Source organism: Bison bison, unplaced genomic scaffold (genome assembly GCF_000754665.1).
Source record: "Bison bison bison isolate TAMUID 2011002044 unplaced genomic scaffold, Bison_UMD1.0 scf7180017864453, whole genome shotgun sequence".
NCBI classification, from domain to species: Eukaryota; Metazoa; Chordata; class Mammalia; order Artiodactyla; family Bovidae; genus Bison; species Bison bison.
In genome coordinates this window covers 2,668,474-2,686,451 of record NW_011495015.1, presented here as the reverse complement: position 1 = coordinate 2,686,451, position 17,978 = coordinate 2,668,474, and the positions used below count along the sequence as shown (strand labels likewise).

General features: G+C 43.5%; 1 protein-coding gene across 1 annotated transcript in view; it reads left to right on the top strand.

The window, feature by feature from the left end:
- Positions 1–17,978, top strand: part of PTPRM (protein tyrosine phosphatase, receptor type, M) — a gene marked incomplete at its 5' end in the record, with an annotated part of 499,416 nt that overhangs the window by 406,513 nt on the left and 74,925 nt on the right. The window contains one exon of the mRNA XM_010859089.1: positions 7,678–7,765. Coding sequence (XP_010857391.1) covers positions 7,678–7,765 — 88 coding nt within the window. The remainder of the gene's footprint in view (positions 1–7,677; positions 7,766–17,978) is intronic.

The window sequence follows — 17,978 nt, the reverse complement described above, 5'->3', positions numbered from 1 at the left end:
TTAGGCTTCAAACGTCAATTCCATTTTCACATGAAATAGAGATGTTAGAGAGCAGGAAGGCCATAGAGCAACCACTGAGAAGGTCATCACCCACTGAATCTCGCAAAATAGAAAAATTCTTCAAAAATGGAGTTGAATTAAATTGCAAGAAAACATGGCCATTTGAAGTCCTGAGATTAATTAGCAACTTTTTTAAAGATATCAGAATGTTGACATTTAGATTTCAATTTGTTTAGAAGTAACAGTACATGAACTAGACAGCATATTAAAAAGCAGAGACATCACTTTGCCAACCAAGGTCCATGTAGTCAAAGCTACAGTTTTTCCATACATCATGTACGGATATGAGAGTTGGATCATAAAGAAGGCTGAGTGCCGAAGAATCAGTGCTTTCAAATCGTGGTGCCAGAGAAAATTCTTGAGAGTCGCTTGGACTGCAAGGAGATCAAACCAGTTAATCCTAAAGGAAATCAAGCCTGAATATTCACTGGAAGGACTGATGCTGAAGCTGAAACTCCAATACTTTGGCCACCTGATACAAAGAGCTGACTTATTGGAAAAGACCCTGATGCTGGGAAAGACTGAGGGCAGGAGAAGGGGATAGTAGAGGATGAGATGGTTAGATAGCATCACCAACTCAGTGGACATGAATTTGACCAAACTCCAGGAGATAATGATGGCAACCCACTCCGGTATTCTTGCCTGGAGAATCCCATGGACAGAGTAGCCTGACAGGCCACAGGCCGTGGGGTGGCAGGGAGTCAGACACAACTGAGCGACTAAGCATGCATGCATGCCAGGAGACAGTGGAGGACAGAGGAGCCTGGCATGCTGCAGTCCATGGGGTTGCAAAGAGTCAGACATGACTTAGTGAGTGAGCAAGAACAAAAACAGAACATGAGTCAAGATTCTGGTCCTCCCAGTCCTCACCTCTCTTGAGCCCCACACAGTCCCTTTGGCTGCCTCCATCCAGGACATTGATGATGGCAGTGACCGGTGGCCACCGCTTCTCTGGCCCCGAGCTCCCGGCCCACCTTCCCATTGGCACTCCACTCTGCGGCTTGTCCAGCAGCCATAGTTGTGTCTTCAGTTGCTTTCATGCAATAACAATAAATAGTTTATATGGACCAAATAAAATACAACACTTGGAAGAACCCAAAAAGTCGTATGGACAGAAAACAAAGAAAGTTCAGAGACTTGGCACACACCAGGGAGTGCATCTTCCTTCTTTGAGCATGATGATCTTAGTCATTTTATGTGCCCAGTTTAGTTCATATGAGAAAGGGAGAAAAAATTTGATTTCAGAAGCTTCAAAAAAAACTCGATTCCACACTGCCTGAGAACATACCGTGCATTATGTACAGCCCTGACCTGCATCCTGTTCTTGCAGGCAGCTTTTCTGTTCAATAGGGTTTTTTTCCTCCTTTTTTTGTATGTGGCATTTTTAACAGACTGCAGCATTTTGGAGTCACGTTCTCTTTAGGTGGGCAACTGAGATGTACCGTTAAATCCTGCGGAAAGTGACGGTGGGATGAGAAGTGGGGAGGAAGTTACTGAATCGCAAAAATGTGTTTCCTGTTCAGACAAAAACGGCTGTGTGAGAGATGTCCCCTGTCCTTCTGCTCTGTGCCTGGGGACCACGTGGCATCTTCATGTGGAGTCATTGGTATTCGCTGGAGCTTGCCTGCCTTCATTTTTATTGTTTCTGAGACTTATTACTCTTTCAGAGTGTTCCCCGGTTTGCTGCCTCTTCTCAGTATATATGAGCTAAGGTAGTCAGAGGAAACACTTTAATTACATTTTAAGTAGAGTCAAAGCCTAAGTCTATTTATGAAAATTCTAACAGACGGTATAGCAAGGCCATTAACTTAAATCCCCAAAATAACATAAAGTGTTTTTTTAAATAATAAAAAGTCCATAGTTGGTGCGTTGAATTGTATCTGCATATTAAAAATAGGCCCTGAACATTAAATATTGCCTAACTGCGCAAATTGTATTTAAAAAGCCCTGCTGTGAAAAGCACCCTGGGACCTGGACTGTCGAGGTGTCTCCCAAGCTGGTCTTTATGCGGCTGCTCCGAGGACAGGGCCTCATCAGCAGCTAACGATGCTCTCGCATTGCCTTCGCTATGTCTCACTGGGCCTCTTTTTTAAAGATGCTCCTGTGCTTTGGTTAAATTGGATTTTAACCACAACCTGCTCATAACTTTAGTCAAGCAAAGACTGGAGAGATTAAGGAGGATTTGAAGGTTGTACTTAAATGTAAACTTCAGGGTGGGTAAGCTGAGTATCGCCCCCAAAATTCCTGTGCTCAGGAATCCTCGTGTTTCGTCAAGAACCCAAGCTCTCTCTATCTCAGCCACTGCAGGATTCAAAACCTGGTTGGCTTTCCTTCCAGTAAATGTGAGGGGAGCAGCTCTTCTCTAGAGTCTCATAAATGATGTGATTTCTTCCTTCTCAGGAAGACTGGTTCCAAGTAGGATTCTTCTGAAAGCATTCAGTGATTCAGTTGATGTAGCTTTATTGGAACACGTACAACTTTTGACCTCCTTGCAGATAAAAGAGATAGCCAAAGAACCTTTTGTTCTTACCCCCAAGAAAAATGCCCAGTAGAAAATCTAAAATGTGTGTCAATTTGCTTCATTTATTAGAAGATATTTAGAAGCCAAAAGGGCTGTGAAAAAGGACATAGTAGAATGATTGTGTAGCAAAATTACTTAATTTTCCTTGGGCACATTTCACTAGTGGGTTTATTAGCAGCTATCTGTCCAACTCATGGTCTGCAAAAAAAAAAAAAAAAAAGTCGTATGTCACAGAGTAGTCAGAAGGCTCGGTGCCTCAGGAAGACAAAGCCTGGAGGAAGAGCCACATCTGCCTCTGGAGTCTTAGATCTATGCTGGGCCTCGCTGGGGGCCAGACAGGAAACTGTGTTCCATGTCCCTGATGACCTGCATTTCTGCCCTGGTTATTATTTTGCTTAGACTTCCCAAGCCAGGAAGGCAGCCAGGGACTCACTCTGTCAAAGACCCATCTTCATGTCACAGCTTCTCTGAATGCCAAGTGGCTCTAGAGCTACAGACAAAGTTTTATTTTCTAAGTAGAAATTTAAAAAGTTGACTTTCATCCTACTGCAGGAATAAGAGGGAATCCAGTCTAAGGTAAATATTTTCTCAACTATTTTGAAAATGTACGCTAATGGAAAGCGGTGACATTTACAACTGGGTCCATCTTAGAAATTTTTACAATGATCATCTCCATAACAAAAAGAAACAAAGCCAAGTTATCAATCTAGAAAGTCCTTTTGTACTCTCTGAGTTCCTCATTAGGTATATTACTGATGTTACAAGCCAAAGACAAGAACACATGGTTTTCATCATGAGTGAATTCCGGGGGAGATTGGCTGCGTAATTGGAAGCAAAACTGTGCCAGAATATGCTAGACCTGGTCAGCAAATCCACGAGTTAGGAGAGCATGGGTGGCACCAGCCATCTGATCATTTCCTTGAAGCAGCTTTTTGGTTTGCTTTGTTTTGCTTTTGTTTAAAGAAAATACATCTTGCCACTTAAACTTATTCATATTATTCCTGGATAGGAAGCTGGGAGGTTCATGGCAAGAACTCTCACTTCTGCTGTCTCACTCTTGCTATCCCTTCCCTGTGACAACCACATTATACCTGGAGTTAAAATATCCTGTTTTGGGGAAGCAATTCAACATCTCACATTCTCTTGTTGTAAACCTTCATTTAGAGACAAGGAGATACGGCCTAGATTGGAAAGCAGTCCTTGGTCATGTGTGGATTTAACTGTTATCCCCTCCAAAGTCCTTGTTGGGAGGAGCACTGGAAGAACCATGGATTTATAGTCAGGAAGCACTGAGGTCTGACCCGGGCTGGTCTGTGATGAGCTGGTCTGTGGTAAGGTCTCTCTGTTTCTCCTATCCTCAACATAAATCAGGCAGGCAGTCCTCCATGGCTGCCGTTCTCATGAATATTAGTCAAGGCAATGGACTCTTCATCCTGCTCACTTATCGATACCCCTACCCGTGTGGTCAGTGCTGGGAGATGGAGAGCATGGGCCCCACCCTTGTAAAAGCATGCAGAGCTCAAGTGCAGGGAGAGTGGTTATCATCTCATTGCTTTTGTCTGTTTCCTGGTCACCAGGTACACGAAAACAGCCAAATTAAGATAACTTTTAGATTCACAGACTTAGAGAATGAGAATTTACGGTTACCAGGGGTGAAGGGTTGGGGGTTGGGGTATAGATTGGGAGTTTGGGATTGACATGTACACACAGCACAGGGAACTCTGCTCAATGTTCTGATAAATGGGGAAATGAGGGAAAGAATTTTTAAAAGAATAGACATATGTATATGTATGACTGAATCGCTTTGCTGTACACCTGAAACCAACACAATATTGCTAAATCAGCTACGTTCCTGTTGTTATTCAGTTGCCCAGTCATGTCTGACTCTTCAGGATCCCATGGACTACAGCACACCACTATACTCCAATATAAAATAAAATGTTTTAAATAAATTTTTTTCAAAGCAAGGGCTATTGGAATTCCTGTGATCACCACCAATGCCAAAGAAACACAAGTGTGATGTGAGCGCTGTCTCCACAGGAGAGCATCTGTCTGCCAAGAGTGGGGAGGAGCTGGCATGAGTGGCTCAGGGTGGCATTGCCTCCCATGGCCCAAGAGCATCTCCTTGTACTCATGGAGCCAGTGCTTCCTCCCTGTGCCATAGTTGCCTCCCTCCTATCTGTCTATCTCTTATCCTGTGGTGAGTTAACTAGTAGCCAGGGATCTCCTGGAAGACACCCGGGTCTTTCCCAGAATCAGGTTCCTTCTTCATCTTCCCGTGAAAAAAACAAAGTGGAAAGTTTCACACGTGTGGAGAAGGCAGAGGGGAATGAAATTGGTAATTACATCGCGACAGACTCAAAGTATTAATAGAATTAAAATGTCATAAGGGAAGTCAAATAATAGTCATTACTCAACGGTAAAATAACTGTCACTCATAGAATAACAATGACACAATTCAGAAAAAGAGGATGACTTTTAAATCCCTGAAGCTATTTTAAATGCATATTTTATGGAGGAACAGAAGTTACATGTCTGAATAAATCCTTTATCCTATAATGGTCTTGTTCTAGATGGAATTAACTCGTGATTTTACTGTATTATTGATTTAATTTATTAATAACCCTTAACATGTTTTTTCTTGTTTTTGCCCTGCATTGTATGGCATCATACCTTTCAGTAGCAGAATACATTGTGAATCTGTGGTTGTTATTCAGTGATAAGTCGTGTCTGCCTCTTTTCCACCTCATGGACTGCAGCACTCCAGGCGTCCCCGTCCTTCACCATTTCCCAGAGTTTGCTCAGAGTTCTGTGCATTGAGTCAGTGATGCCGTCCAGTCATCTCATCCTCTGCCACCCCTTCTCTTCCTGAATCTCTGAATCTGTTAATACAGCTCTTAGCATGTAGTTCATCTAATCCTGGTCTGCCTCCATGATTTTTTTCAAAATGATAAATACAATGTAAAAACTATTAAGATAACGAGGAGTCAACAATGACTGTGACTAAGATACCTTAATTTTAGATGGGCAATTTAATATTGTTGATGTGAATGTGAGTTGGTGCAACTGCTTTGGAAAACAGTATGGAGGTTCCTCAGAAAACTAAAAATAGAACTACCATATTAGCCAGCATATACCTGGGCATATACCTAGACAAAACTACTATAATCCTGGGCATATACCTAGATAAAACCACTGTAATTCAAAAAGATACATGCACCCCCTATGTTCATAGTAGCACTATTTATAGTAGCCAAGACATTGAAACAGGCTACATGTCCATCAACAGATGAATGGATAAAGAAGAAATATATAAACATATTTGTATATGTTTATATATACATATATATGGTGGAATACTGCGGCTGCTGCTGCTGCTAAGTTGCTTCAGTTGTGTCCGACTCTGTGCGACCCCATGGACAGCAGCCCACCAGGCTTCCCCGTCCCTGGGATTCTCCAGGCAAGAACACTGGAGTGGGTTGCCATTTCCTTCTCCAATACATGAAAGTGAAAAGTGAAAGTGAAGTCACTCAGTTGTGTCCGACTCTTTAGCGACGGTCCAGGCAAGAGTACTGGAGTGGGGTGCCATTGCCTTCTCTGGTGGAATACTACTCAGCCATTGAAAAAGAACAAAATAATGTCATCTGTAGCAAGTCAAATGCAACTAAGGATTATACTGAGTGGATTGGGAGTGGGGAGGGATGAACTGGGAGTTTGGAGTTAGCAGATGCAAACTGTTGTGTACAGAATGAATAAACAACAAGGTCATACCATATAACACAGGGAACTATTAATAGATTCAATATTCTGAGATAAACCATAATGGAAAAGAACATAAAAAGAATGTATATAACTAGTCACCTTGCTATACTGCAGAAATTAACACCACATCGTAAATCAGCCATCACTAAAAACTGTTTGCCATGGGGTCTGTGAGCAGACGTGTCCCCACCACAATCGTACTAAGAAGCAGTTCAACTGATCGGACACAACTGGACCCATGAAAAGGGATCATAAATTGTTTCCGTTGAACCCCAGACTGATCACTTAATAGTGGCTACTGGGGTAAATAGCCAAGATGGCCAAATGCTCTGGGGGGATGGAGATTAAGGGAGCGGAAAGGAGCTTTCTGTTCTAAAGAGGGAAGTTGGGAAGCCGCCCTGAGGTGTGTTTGAGGATGTGAGTTCCTGGCAGCACGTGCTCTGGCCCTGGAATGTTTCAGGACAGTGCTTTCAGGCACCTGCTCTGCCTTCACGTCTTCCTCCTGCTCATCTCTTCTTTCCCAGTTGCTGCCAGAAATGTAAAAGTAGGTACAGGAGAAACAACAGATCAGTGTCACCAAATGCTGCGCTACCGTCCTTCCTCCCAACACTTCCTCGTAGCGTCCACTACATCAAGGTGAAACAGAATGTGGACTAAAGTGGAAACTAAAATCCCAGATTTTTTTTCACATGTCAGCTGATAGCAGAGGACATTTTCATTATAACTTGAATGGAAAAATGTATATCTGACTACTAACCCAAAGATTAAAGACCCTGGGCTTAATAATGCCAAATCCTTAAATAAATGGACATCTAAGCTCCATTGCAAACGAAGGGAAAACTCTGGCAGAAGTTCTTAGAGGATTTTAAGCTTGAAGTTGTGGAGTCTTAGCTTACCTACTTTCAATTTTAACCAAAAATAAATCTTTCAGTTTGCAATTGGGAAGAAAAATGATATCTTTATATCCCATAGGAGAACACTGAAGGATGATAACATAATTAAGAAGTTGAAAGAAATGTTAAATTTTCTCTATTAAAGATTCAAGTACAATAGAGATAAACACCCAGCCATTTTTAATACATCCTACAGATGAATTGGGGGCTTATTCTTCAGTCCCCATCCATATTTGTAACATTTTAACTAAAGGAAAACAAAAAAACCTAAATATTTAATATATAAAGTAGTTTAATAATCCATTATCTCTTTCCTGTGAACATTCTTTTCCTTCCTTGACCCTCGTACATTTTTTAAGAACACCCTCCGTCGTTAAAATCCCTGCGTTTGTTTACTGCACCGAATTGTAATTCGTCATGTCACTTTTCTCTTTCTTCCAGAGCTTCTTTGAAGGGCAGTCTGCACCATGGGACTCTGCTAAGAAAGATGAAAACAGAATGAAGAACAGATATGGGAATATTATTGCCTGTAAGTGTTGACAGCATCATTGCACTGTGATGTAACTTTCTTTTCACATCTGCTAAGATTGACCACCGGCCTCATGCGGCGAGAATTTGCAGTGCAATTACTGCCTTCATCTCGCCGGAAAAGCTGGTGTGATGCTTTTCCTTAAGGAAAAGAAAAGCTACCTAAATACCCCCGCTACGTCCCTGTGTCTTGCTGTGGGACTGGTTTTACTTTTAGATATAAAGTTTGGGTAACTTAGGTAATGTGCAAATGCTAAGAAAATGCATTCTGGAAGGAGTAAACAAAACAGATCTGATGATTCCCAGCTGCTTCTTGGGAAGGAATAGAAATAACAACTCGAAGCACGCCTCGATGCCAGGAGCCCGGGACTCTCAGCAGACACGAGCTCATTAATCCTGGGACACTTGGGATAAGGAGGTCAGTAACAGCCCCATTTTGAGGACAGGAAACTGAAATGCAGAAGTTAAATGATCGTCCCCGTATCACAACACTCATTAGCAACAGAGCTGAGATGATAACTCAGAAATTCCCAGTTCCCATGAAGCGGAATGCCACCAATCCATAATGTCTCAGTCGGTTCTTAAATCGAGCCCAGCCTCATTAATGTTCCGTAACGATGCGGAGAGGCCTGGTAGATTGATGAGCTTCCCTCTTCCAGGGCTGAAGCCATCCATCCCTGCATTGCACTGCTCAAAGCCACACGAGTACCAACAGGGTACTCACAGAATTAATGCTGTTTCTAAAGATACGTTAATTTAAAGAACAAACACTACCAGTGTGAAATACAAAGCACCTAGCCCATCCAGCCCTATTATTTATAAGAGAACAAATTTGAAAGGTTCAGGTAGTCCCAGGGAGCGATGTATTAGCTTGCTTGATGGTGTAAGTGCAGTTAGATTTCACCTGCCTGGGTTAACGATTCTTGGTGGGACGGTTGAGATCCTGTAGCAGTGTCACTTAGCACAGTGAATGTGCTAAGTCATGTCCAACTCTTTTCAATCCCATGGATGGTAGCCCAGCAGGTTCCTCTATCCATGGAATTCTCCAAGCAAGAATCTTGGAGCGGGTTGCCATTCCCTTCTCCAGGGGATCTTCCAGACCCAGGGATCAAACTTGAGTCTCCTGCGGCTCCTGCCTTGAGGTGGATTCTTTACCACTGAGCCACCAGGGAAGGCCACAGTATGGTGACTGACACATCTATGAATAGCAAAATGATGACTGCAGTCAAGCTAGTAAAGTACAGTATCGTCCCCTCACATAGTTGTCATGTTTCATGTGTGATGAAAGCACCTGAAATCCACTCTCTTGACAAATTTCTGGGTTCAGTACAGTATTAGTAACCCTCATCATCATGCAGTACATTTCCTCTCTAGATTTAGTCATCCTGTGTGGCCGTCACTCTGTCCCCTTTGACCAGCAACCCCCATCAAAGCCGTTCCCCCACCTCCCAAGCTCCTGGTAATGACCCTTCTACTTTCTGTTTCTATAGATTCGACATTTTTTAGATTCCATATACAGATGAGATCATGCTGGGGTTTTCTTTCTGTGTCTGGTTTATTTCACTCAGCATAATAATGTTGTACAAGTTCATCCTTCTTCTTGTTCAGTCACTAAGTCATCTCCAACTCTTTTGTGACCCCTTAGACTGCAGCCCACCAGGCTCCCCGTCCATGGGATTTCCTGGGCAAGAATACTGGAGTGGGTTGCCTTTTCCTTGTAGTTACAAATGGTTACCTTTTCTTCTAGTTTTTTATTGCCTTCAAAAAGAATCCCTCTAGAACTGTCTGGTTGTTTATATAATTGTCTGTAAGCATCTACACTGGCACATTCTGAGACATTGACCACTTAGACCACCTACAAAAGACTATTAGGGCTCCCAAAATAGGGTTTGCCGATTTTTAGATGCCACTGTTCATCCACCCCAGCTACAAAGCAGGAGTCTGATACCGAGTGTCCAGTCTGGTGCTGGAACTCACATCTGAGCACTGTCTCACTGGGGGGCTTGTGCTCCTGCTCGTTGTGTCCAGCTCCTTGCAACCCCATTGACTGTATCCAGCCAGGCTCCTTGGTCCATGGAATTCTCCAGGCAAGAATACTGGAGTGGGTTACCATTTATTCCTCCAGGGATCTTCCCATCCGAAGGGTTGAACCTGCGTCTCCTGCATTGGCAGGCAGATTCTTTACCACTGAGCCACCTGGGAAGCCCCTCACTGGGGGTGTGGGCAATTCAGCCTGAGCTCCCCGGTAGGTCTGATGAAGCCACTGCCATGCTGAGCACCCTTCTGACAATGACCATTTGGAACTGCTTCATCTGAGACTCTGTATGTCTTTAATTAGTCTTCCCTGGTGGCTTAGACGGCAAAGAATCTGCCTGCAATGCGGGAGACCCAGGTTCGATCCCTGAGTTTGGAAGATCCCCTGGAGAAGGGAATGGCAATCCACTCCAGTATTCTTGCCTGGAGAATCCCTTGGATAGAGGAGCCTGCTGGGCTACAGTCCATGGGGTCGCAAAGAGTCTGACACGACTGAGCAACTAACACACATGTTTTTAATTATACCAAAAATGAATCTTTGATATTGTTGGTGTTGTAGGAGGACTTGAAGAATAAAAATACTTCCCTAAATCACTCTAATGTATATACTCATACTGGTTGTTTCTTTAAAGGCATAGAGAAGAGTATTACATCTCCCTTTCACCCTAAGAAATCCTGTGATTGTAGAAAACTCAGTTTCTCTGGCTGGGAAGCCTGCTCCAGGGAGCCCAGGCTTTGGGAATAGCACTCTAACTAGGATGAGGAATTGGGGGATTCAGGGAATGGGTCCTGGAGATTCTTGTTATTGCTTTTCAGAGAACATAAAAGTGCTTTAATGATCACATTCATTGTTTTACAACAGTGTTTGCATATAAAATGGTTTTAATGATGCTTAAAAACTGTTTATTGGCTGTTGTTCTTAAGTAAGTTGAACTTTTCCCTTATTTACACATTTGCTGAGCTAGCCCCTCCAAGTATAAACGAATACTCCCTCCACCATTGACACACACACAGATACATGCATATAGACACACAAGCAGAGCCCTCCTAATACTCTCAGCAGTTCTTTTTTTCATTCCACTCTTTTTTTTTTATCTTTTTTAATTTTTAAATTGGGTTTCCCTGATACCTCAGTTGGTAAAGAATATGCCTGTAGTGCAGGAGACCCCGGTTCAATTCCTGGGTTGGGAAGATCTGCTGGAGAAGGGATAAGTTACCCACTCCAGTATTCTTGGGTTTCCCCTGTGGCTCAGCTGGTAAAGAATCCACCACCTGCAATGTGGGAGACCTGGGTTTAATCCCTAGGTTGGGAAGATCCCCTGGAGAAGGGAAAGGCTCCCCACTCCAGTATTCTGGCCTGGAGAATTCACAAAGAGTCAAATTTAAATTTTTTGTATTTTTACGATAACACATCTCAGCAGTTCTTAATTGTGACTAACAATTACAATTGAGAAAATAAGATGCAAGTCAGAAGAAAAGAATGAAACTCTGCCATTTGCAGCCACTTGGATGGCCCTAGAGGGTATTTGGCTAAGTGAAATAAGTCAGAAAGGAAAATGCAGTATATTTTCATTTATGTGTAGAATCTAAAAAATAAAACAAACGAATATAACAAAACAGCAACAGACTCACAGATACACAGAACAACCTGTGGGGTGGGGGCGAGGAAGGAGGGAGGTGCAGGACAGGGTAGAGAATTGGGAGGTATAAGCTACTAAGTATAAAATAAATAAACTACAAGGATGTCACATACAGCACAAGGAATGCAGCCAATATTTGATAATAAGCTTAAATGGAGTATAAGCTATAAAAAATATTGATTTACTATCTCTATTTTATATACCTGAAAGTAATATAATATTGTAAATCAACTATACTTCTACTGAATAGATGATAGAATAATGGACAGATGTGCAGATAAATGGTAGGATGAGGATATGATATGATACGACATGATGTAATAGAAGAAATAGATGGCTTCCAGGAAGGCATGGAGTCAGAAGCGGCTCCTGTATTCCTGACTTGGGTGGATGGAGAATGGGTGAGTGAACAGATAGACAGACGGAAGTACGGGCCGTTTACAAGCTGTGTAACCCTGGAAGGGAAAGTGACTTGGAGCTCAGGGGTAGCATGGAAAGCTTGTGAGTTTAATCCAAATACATATTGCCATGCCTTTGACATATTCAGATGGGTTTCAAGTAGGCAGCCATGTGGACAGGCCTGGAACCCAAAAGAGATGTAAAGTAGTGAATCTTCAGGCAAAGGACTGGTGGTTGTCAGCTTGTCTGTGGAGGAAGCATGGAGGGCGTGGAGGGCCTTGGTCCCAGCCTAGAGGGGCTTTAATAGTGAGAACTACTGAGACAAAAGCACTGACACGTGCAAAGGAGCCTGTGTCATGGAGGGGCCGGGCAAGCGTGGTGCCGGCTGGGGGTCTAGTACTAGGAAGATGAGGATGTCACAAGGTGGGGAGTAGCCCAAAGCTACTTTGAAGTTGCCCACAGCTGCTTGGGGTGGGTGGGGAAGGAGAAGGGGGTGCAGCCCTGACAGTGGGGGACCCTCGACTCTCACGTGAAGAGGAGCCCTTCTGAGGTCTAGTTTTCATCTGCACTCGGGGTCCCCGTGCTTTGTGAGGTGACTAAGAGGACAATGAGACCCGGTCTGTCCCGCCCAGGTCCTTACCAGCAATCTCGTCTCTGTGGCCCGTGCAGAGGGCTGCACATCCCCAGGACTTTGTCTTAAATCAGCATGCTTCTTCCTGCTAATGGAGCGACTCCAACAGTCCCCGTGTCACTTCTGAGGGACAGACTACTGTCGCGATCCAGGTTAGGTGTAAAAGCAAACAAGGGAAGGAGAGAGAGAGAGAGTTGGAGGTGAGTTTAGAAGGATAAGACTCACCGGGAGAGCTGCTGCTGCTACTGCTGTGTCGTTTCAGTCGTGTCCGACTCTGTGCAACCCCACAGATGGCAGCCCACCAGGACCCCCATCCCTGGGATTCTCCAGGCAAGAACATTGGAGTGGGTTGCCATTTCCTTCTCCAGTGCATGAAAGTGAAAAGTGAAAGTGAAGTCGCTCAGTCGTGTCCAACTCTAGCGACCCCATGGACTGCAGCCCACCAGGCTCCTCCGCCCATGGGATTTTCTAGGCAAAAGTACTGGAGTGGGGTGCCATTGCCTTCTCCGTACTGGGAGAGCATCCAGCATCAAAAATCCAGCAGATGAGAGTAAGACAGAAACACACCCACCAAACACATGTAGAAAAGAAAAGGATAAATTCTAGGAAAATTAGGCAAAATAAAATTAGAGTCAAGGGATCTGCCAGGAGCCTGAAAGGAGTAGGCATCCCTGACAGAGGGTCTCAGTTAAAAAAGTCAGGCACAAGGCAAGACTAAGAAGTGAGCAACACAAAACCCACAGCCGCACGGAGCCTCCAGCACTCAGCTCAGAGCTCCTTCTTCTCACCCTGATCCTGTATGGCTGGACCTGGGCCCCCCACCCCCTAATGGGCAATGGCAAAGACCCCAGGCTGGAGCAGGGGGCAGGGGTGGCAGGATGCCCAGCACTTCTTCTCAGTTACCTCAGCCCCTCTGCCTCTTGTACCTTGAAACCAGTACAGCACCTGCCCTTGGCAGGATGTAACCACTGGGAGAGCAAGGCTGTTATTTGCAGCAATCAATAATAATTAAAATTAATTTTGAGTCTCCTGTCAGAGGGCAAATGTTACTCAGATCATCGTGATTCCAGTTTGCCTTAAACATGTCATCAATATTTAGCAGAAGGGGAGAACTGGTTAGAGATGAAAGATCGTAGTGACAGACGCCATCTCTGCCGCTGCAGTAACAGCTAATCACTTACAGGTTCCAGCTGCAAGGCTGTGACCCAGATCCATCGTATTCAATATGAAAATGTTAAAACATTTGAAGCTACATGGAGGTGTTTTAAACATAATATTACTTGATAAAAAGGGCATAAATAACGTGGTTTAGGGATTGAGGGACCTGCTTTAAATCTCTAATGACCCCGCCTCTGATATGCAAAGGCAGTCATACACACACACACACACACACACACAGACATATATACACATAAACACACCATATATACACATATATATGGTGTGTCTATGTGTGTGTGTACATGTGTACACACAGATACACAAATAAGACTGACTTATGTACACACAAGTGCATACATACATGGGCTTCCCAGGTGGCTCAGTGGTAAAGAATCCGCCTGCCAATGCAGGAGACGCAGGTTCGATCCCTGGGGTGGGAAGAGCTCCTGAATGAGGAAATGGCAACCCATTCTAGTATTCTTGCCTGGAGAATCTATGGACAGACGAAGCTGGCAAGCTATAGTCCATGGAGTTTCAAGGATTTGGATGTGACTGAGCACATACACACCCATACATACATATATAAACACACATAAATACATATGTATATACACACACATAAATACATACATACACATTCATACTGTATGCACATATACGTGTATGTATACTCATGCCATAATATATACACACATACATAAATACACACATGCGGACACACACGCAGGAAGGTACAAGCAGATTATAATTTTTCAGCAGTAAGCAATGGTTTGTTATGACCAAGTCTTAATGTACCTGTCTCTTAACCAAAAATATCTTTTTGCTCTATTTCATGTAGTAAACAGGGAAGAACTTAGAGGAATGGCACAGACCTTTGATGAATGGTCGCTTATTACCCTTCTGGATGGGGTAACATTGAGTTGTGGCTATTATATAAACATTAGTTGGAGTTTGATCCTATTCCATTCATCCATGGCTAAATAGGTTTCTTTTTCCAATTGAAAAACAATTCGTACACAGTCAAGAAAATGTGTGTAGTAAAGAGGGGGAAATTGGCCAGCACCTCACCCAGCAAATTCAAATTCTGCTAACATTTTATTTCTCTTTCCTTCAAATCTCTTTTTTCTATGGCTTGACGTTGCTGGCTTTATTTTGAGCAATAAAAATAGATTTTTATTGTTTTCTTTCTGATTCCTAAGACAGTGCAAACTATGTAGACAATTGAAGTGGTGCATAAAATCATAAATGGAAGAAGAAACATGCCTCCCAATTTTGCCACCCAGCAGATGTCCCATCCCTCTGGTTGCTCACGATGCTCCTACACACACATCCAAGTGCATTCGATTATTTCATAGAAACAGACTCTCAGGAGACATGCTGCTTGCAACTCACTCTCCTTCACTTAATATTATGTCACAGAGATTGTTCCGAGTAAAGAAATTTAGAATAATCTTTTACAGTGATCGTTTCAGATTCCATTGTTTCATAAGATCACTGAGGATCAATTCTTTGCTGATAGTGAATGGTTTAAACTGGGTGGGGCTAGAATAAATTGTGTCTTAGAAAAGGAATTTGGGGCTATCATATGACCCTGCAATCCTACTCCTGGGTATATATCCAGAGAAAAACATGATCTGAAAGAATACATGCACCCCAATGTTCATTGCGGCACTGTTTACAATAGCCAAGACATGGAAGCAACCTGAATGTCCATCTACAGAGGAATGGATAAAGAAGATGTGGTACATGCATACAGTGGAATATTAGCCATAAAAATGAAATAATGCCATTCGCAGCAACATGGATGGACCTAGAGAATGTCATACTGAGTGAAGTAAATCCAACAGTGAAGAATATCGAATGACATCCTTTATATGTGGAATCTAAAAAGAAGTGATACAAATGAACTTGCAAACAGAAACAGACTCACAGACTTAGAGAGTGAGCTTATGGTTGCCAGGAGGAAGGATGCGGGGGAGGGGGCGGGGAGATAGGGAGTTTGGGATGGACATGTATACACTGCTCTATGCCATGAAATTAAAAGATGCTTACTCCTTGGAAGGAAAGTTATGACCAACCTAGATAGCATATTCAAAGGCAAAGACATTACTTTGCCAACAAAGGTTCATCTAGTCAAGGCTATGGTTTTTCCCGTGGTCGTGTATGGATGTGAGAGTTGGACTGTGAAGAAAGCTGAGCGCCAAAGAATTGATGCTTTTGAACTGTGGTGTTGGAGAAGACTCTTGAGAGTCCCTTGGACTGCAAGGAGATCCAACCAGTCCATTCTGAAGGAGATTAGCCCTGGGATTTCTTTGGAAGGAATGATGCTAAAGCTGAAACTCCAGTACTTTGGCCACCTCATGCGAAGAGTTGACTCATTGGAAAAGACTCTGATGCTGGGAGGGATTGGGGGCAAGAGGAGAAGGGGACGGCAGAGGATGAGATGGCTGGATGGCATCACTGACTCGTGAGTCTCAGTGAACTCCGGGAGTTGGTGATGGACAGGGAGGCCTGGCGTGCTGCCATTCATGGGGTCGCGAAGAGTCGAACACGACTGAGCGACTGATCTGCTCTGATCTGATCTGATCTAACATGGATAACCAGCAAGGTCCTATGTAGCACAGGGAACTCTGCTCAGTGTTATGTGGCAGCCTGGATGGGAGGGGAGTCTGGGGGAGAATGGATACACGTATAGGTATGGCTGAGTCTCTTCCCTGTTCATTTTAAACTATCACAACATTGTTTGTTGATTGACTATACCCCGATACAAAATAAAAAGTATAAAAAGAAAGGAAAAGGAGCTCTTGGCATGGAGTCACTGGAGAGGGAGGAATCTGAAGGCAATTATGAACTGGTTCAGGTGAAAATATCAGGTCTTGAAGTCACAGCAGTAACAATACGAGTGACAGAGCTGTGTGCCCATGCATGACTTACACTAACTCAGTCTGAACAAAAGCACTACAAGGTAGGCACTATGTTATTTCCATTTTACAATGAAAGAAACTGAGGCACAGAGGGTAAATACTCTGTCCAAGGGCATAAACTAGAAAGTGACAGAATTAGGAGCAAACGCAGAGATTTGTACTCCAGAGTCTGTGATCTTAACCTCTGTGCAACACTGCACACAAACGGGTGGAAAAGGAAAGCTGTGGAGCAGATGCCAGGGGAGTCAGACGAAGGGGCTGTTGGGAAGGATTCAGCCTGTTTCCAAACCTTTACCTGCTTATGCTTTAACACTCGCTAAATTCATCTTCCCCAGAAAGTGGCTATGTGGAGTTTTCAGTTCTACCCTGCTCTGCTGGTCCCCAAACAGGCCTACAGGGCTGGTTGTGCGGTGAATTGCCAGACTCCTGCAAGGCTATTGCCTTTATTCGTAGAAGAGAGTAATTTCCTTTTTTTTTACTGAAAGATAGTTGATTTTCAGTGTTTCAAGTGCACAGCAAACTGATTCAGTTATGCATACATATATACTATTTTTCAGATGCTCTCCATTATAGGTCAGTACAAGCTACTGAATGTAGTTCCCTGTTGTATACAGCAGGTCCTTGTTTAATTTTTATATCCTATTGTGTATCTGTTAACCCCAAATCCCTAATTTGTACCTCCCCGCTCTCCCTGGGCTTCGCGGGTGACACTAGTAGTAAAGAACTCAGCTGCCTGTGCAGGGGGTATAAGAGATGAGAGCTCGATCCCTGGGTCAAGAAGATCCCCTGGAGGAGGGCACGGCAGCCCACTCCAGTATTCTTGCCTGGAGAATCCCATGGACAGAGCAGCCTGCTGGGCTACAGTCCACGCGGTCGCAAAGAGTCAGACACCACCGAAGCAACATGCACAGCACTTCTACTTACCTATCTGTAGCTCTACATCTGTATAGATCAGTCTCTATGTATCTGTCTAGATGACTAGATCAGATAGTCTTTACATCTGCTATGTAAATTCTCCCTGAATCAGTTATAACATCTCCCTGATTCTGTCATTAAGTAAATAAAAATCTTTGACATGTGTTCGTCTTTAAAAAAAAAAAAACAAACTGGAGAAATAGCAGTGAAGTTTAAAAAAACACAAAACTTTGTGTGAATAGTAGGAGATGGTAAGAAAATTATTTCAAAGGCTCTGTTTATGGGAAATGAGAGTGCAGTCTTTGCAGAGATCGAATTCCCTAATGAGAACGTTCCAGAACTACTTGAGATGCCCAGTGGCGGTAAATTGTGGGGAATGGGCAGTACTCCCCCTGAGGCTCCCAGGGAAATAAAGCCTGGAAAAGGAGGGATTCTGATAGGGAGCACAGCAGATTCTGAGACAGCCCCAGGTCAGAGGCTTGAAAGGCTCGGATGCGGTGCCTGCCTTCT